The 3,896-nt window shown below is 62.6% G+C and overlaps 1 protein-coding gene across 1 annotated transcript in view; it reads right to left on the bottom strand.

Annotated features, from left to right (window-relative positions):
• Positions 1-561: 561 nt before the first annotated feature.
• Positions 562-3,896, bottom strand: part of NBEAL2 (neurobeachin like 2) — a 19,774-nt gene continuing 16,439 nt past the window's right edge. The window contains exons 34-48 of the mRNA XM_026842678.1: positions 3,812-3,894; positions 3,580-3,720; positions 3,364-3,494; positions 3,164-3,273; positions 2,934-3,051; positions 2,766-2,863; positions 2,559-2,675; positions 2,373-2,462; positions 2,151-2,260; positions 1,886-2,058; positions 1,539-1,633; positions 1,327-1,443; positions 1,089-1,250; positions 860-1,008; positions 562-760 (exon numbers count right to left, since the gene is read on the bottom strand). Coding sequence (XP_026698479.1) covers positions 562-760; positions 860-1,008; positions 1,089-1,250; positions 1,327-1,443; positions 1,539-1,633; positions 1,886-2,058; positions 2,151-2,260; positions 2,373-2,462; positions 2,559-2,675; positions 2,766-2,863; positions 2,934-3,051; positions 3,164-3,273; positions 3,364-3,494; positions 3,580-3,720; positions 3,812-3,894 — 1,893 coding nt within the window. The remainder of the gene's footprint in view (positions 761-859; positions 1,009-1,088; positions 1,251-1,326; positions 1,444-1,538; positions 1,634-1,885; positions 2,059-2,150; positions 2,261-2,372; positions 2,463-2,558; positions 2,676-2,765; positions 2,864-2,933; positions 3,052-3,163; positions 3,274-3,363; positions 3,495-3,579; positions 3,721-3,811; positions 3,895-3,896) is intronic.

Raw genomic sequence — 3,896 nt, 5'->3', positions numbered from 1 at the left:
CCATCCCCATCCTCACGTCCTTCATCCCCATCACATCCCAAATACCCATCCCCTTCTCCACTCCCATCTTCATCCCCTTCTCCAACCCCATCTTCATCACCACCATCTCCCAAATGTCCATCCTCCTCTCGAACCCCATCCTTATCCCCTTCTCCACCCCATCATGTCCCAAATGTCCATCCCCATCTCCATCCCCATCCCCTTCTCCACCCCATCACCTCCCAAATGTCCATCTCCATCCTCACACTCTTCATCCCCATCATGTCCCAAATACCCATCCCCTTCTCCACTCCCATCTGCATCCACACTCTCTTCCAAACACCCATCATCCCCAGCCCCTTCCATCTTCATCCCCTTCCCAACCCCATCCTTTGCTCCACACACACATCCCCTTTCCCTTCCAAATCCCTATCCCCATCCCTTCTCCAACACCTTCCTCATCACCACCCACCTCCATTCCCATCCCCACCTCCATCCCTTCTCTTTTCCCACATCCCCTTCCCCTTATCTCTACCCCCTCTCCCCCGACCAGCTCCCCAGAGCAGAGGGGTCCCCAGCCCATCAGCACCCAGAGGACACTGAGGCATGACCCCCTCTCAACCTGAGCTGGGGGTCCACGCTCACCTCCGCGGGCTGCCCGGCCCCCACCACGATGAGCTTGCCATCCTCCAACCCCACCAAGATGTGACTCTTCTCCTTGGTGACGGACACGCTGTGGACGGGCACCCGCATGGGCACGGGGGGCACGGCCGCCCTGAGGCTGGGAGGAGACGAGCAGTGGGAGGGGACCCCTTGAACCCCCCCTCTGGGCACCCCGAGGGGGTGGTTGGGGTGGGACAAGGTGGGTGGTAGCCCTCACCTCTGGAGGTCACGGATCTCCAGCCCACACTGCATGGTCCCCAGCACCACGAAGTCCTCCGTCAGGCACATGGCCGTCACCTCCTCGTCCAGCGGGACGGAGGAGAGGTGCTTCCCGTTCACCGAGTAGAGGTGCAGCGCAAACCTGTCCTGCAAGACACAGCGAAGAGGGGGCCACACACGCACTGACAGCCACGAGGAGGGGGACACGGGGACGCGCCTGGCCATACCTTCAAGCAGGCTCGTTGACCCACGGTGGTCTGGGCGACCACCTGCCCCTCCAGCCCCACAGCCAGGTGGGAGAGGACGGCGGGTGGAGAGCTCTCGCCGGGTGGCCGCAGGGACCGGATGAAGAGACCCCGGCGGATGGTGTGGGTGATGATGGTGCCATCCTAGGGGAGGAAGGGGATGCAGGGTGATGACGGTGGCACTGCCCACCTTGTCACCCACCCCACTACCCCAACTCACCTTGGACCCTGACACTGCCATGTCCAGCTCGGTGCTGATGGCCACGCACGTCACCTCGGCGTCGTGGCCGTACAGGACCTGGACGGGTTTGGGAGCCAAGCCGCTGGAAAACCCACCCTGGAGTTGGGGACACAGGGACCTCAGTGACCTGGTGGCAGCACCCACTATGAGCTTGTCTTGGCTGGATCACGGGGTAAGCATCAACCCCCTACCTGCTGTAGGACCTGCCACACCATGCAGGTGGTGTCCCGGGACCCAGAAATGAGGTAGATACCGCAGAGGTCGAGCGCCAGGCAGGTGACAACATCTGTGACACCCAGAGGGACACCATGAGGTCCTGTCCCACCATGCTCAGCACCCCAACCCCACAGGACGGCACCAAGGCATGATTTGGGGTGTGGAAACACTGCTAACCCTACCCTGGTTCTGGGATGGAGCCTGGACTGTCCCCAGAAGATGAGAGATGTCCCCTGCCCACTCATGTGTCCCCTGCATCCCCCCATGGCCCTACAAACCCAGCGGGGCACCACTGGACCTTCATCATCGTTGGAGGATGTACCTATGTGCCGGGTGATGTGCCCAACGACCTTCCCTTTGGCCAGCGAGGTGACGCGGAGGCTGTTGTCCCAGTGTCCCCCGCTGAAGAGCAGCTTCCCGTCGGGGGACACAGCCAGCGTGCGGGAGCAGAGGTCCGCACCGGGGGCAAAGGGGCCCTGCAGGAAGCGCTGGGTCCTGGTGGGGAGGGACATGGGATGGTGGCAGAGCCTTGGGTGGGCTGGTGGCACCTCCGGGGACCTTCCCTGGGGTACGTGTGCCCAACTCACTTTGTGTTGGAGACGGTGGGGTCTTTGGTGAAGCTGAAGTAGTTGGAGATGTTCTTGTCATAGGGTAACCAGTTATGGGTCCCCAACAAGCCGTTGGCACTCACGGTGACCTGGGCAGAGATGGAGGTGATGTGGCTCCTACCACTGGAGCCCTCCTGGGGCCTGGTCCTGGTCCCCCTGGGCTAGCAGCACGCACCCACGCCTCAGTTTCCTTCCACTCACCAGGACATCAGGTGATCCCTGAGTGATGAAGGAGTGCGCCTGGTTCTTGGGGACCACAGCTTGCACCAGCGCCACCCCATCGCTGATGCCCTGCGGGGAGACAGCAACCGGTGGGTACCCTCCTGGGCACACACCACACCCCCCCCACCCCAGTCCTGGCCAGGAACACCCCAGAGTTGCGCTCACCTCCACAAAGAAGGACTTGAGCTGGTCCAGGTTCTCAAAGACATTGGGTGAGCGTGTGTCAAGGCGGGACAGCCTCTGGGCAGCACTCTCTGCTGACAGCCGTGCAGGATGGGGTTCCTGGGGGGGTGGTGGTGGGTGAGGGAACCCATGAGAAAGGGGGTGACCCCTTGAAAGGGGCTGTTTTTTTGGGCTGGGCGTATGAGCTACCTTGAGCAGCTGGCAGGGCGTCTGCCCAAAGTTGCTGATGATGCCCTCCAGAGCCTTCCTCTGTGTCTCATCAGCGATGGCGTCCAGGTCAACGGCTCCTGGGGATGGGGGGTGGTCATGGGGGGCTACCTGGCAGGTGTCCTCCCACCTCCCTGCCCTGTGGCTCACCCTCATAGGTGCAATAGTAGAAGACGTTGAGGGCCTCCACGGCAGCAGGGCCTCGCTGCTTGTACCCGAAAATGAGGTCGATCCACTCATGGAGGTGGGCTGAGACATACTCTGACTCCTGCCCAAGGACGGGGCATCAGGGTGGGCTGGCAATGCCCACCCCTGCCCTGTAACGGCCCCCCCCGGGGGTGGGAGTGGAGGAGAGGTCGGGGTGAGCTCCACCAACTCACCAGGGCTTTGCGGTGCTGGTAGATGAAGTCCTCGCGGGAACGTGCCCACCGGGGCAGCACCACGTCGCCCACCTTCTCATTGGAAAGCTGCAGGCAGCCCAGGTCGAAGCCTGCAGGCAGCGCAGGCAGGGGGTGAGGGACAGGCCGTGCTGCCACCCATGGGTGCTGTCCCTGTGGTGGGGATGGAGGGTGCCCCTTACCGTTCTGGTTCTCCAGGAACTCAGGGAAGTAGAAAAACTCGGGGATGAGCTCCTTGACGTCCACGGGGTTCTCCATGCGGGCTTGCCATGCCGCTGGCACGGAGTGGAACTGCCGGTCTGAGCAGTCAAACCTGGTGGCACAGGACACCTGGCTGGAGCCCACTTGTGTGCCCCCTTGATAGTCGCCTCCCTGGGGTGCTCCCACTGGGCACCCACCTGCCGCTCTGCAGCTGGATGTGGAGGGTGGTGAAGGGCTCGGTGCGGATCAGGTAGTGCATGACCCCTGCTGCGTTGGAGTAGTGCGTGCCGTAGTGGAACTTGTCCACGGTGCCCGTGGGGTCCTCGAAGCTCTCATATCTAGGGGGGAGGTTGGAGGGGGTGGGAGGGTGTCTGGAAGCCAGCCGGGCACTCCCCACATCCTCTGTCCCTCGTTTTTTGGGGTACTCACTTCTCCTTCACATCCCGGGCGTGCCGCTCGTTGGCCACCCCGATGGGCTTGGACAGATCCCGAAACACGGCTGGGTTGGTGAGGT

Source organism: Athene cunicularia, assembly GCF_003259725.1.
Source record: "Athene cunicularia isolate RWA chromosome 2 unlocalized genomic scaffold, athCun1 chr2_part1, whole genome shotgun sequence".
Taxonomy (NCBI): domain Eukaryota; kingdom Metazoa; phylum Chordata; class Aves; order Strigiformes; family Strigidae; genus Athene; species Athene cunicularia.
Note: the sequence above shows the minus strand (reverse complement) of the source record. Positions and strands in the feature narration are given on the sequence as shown.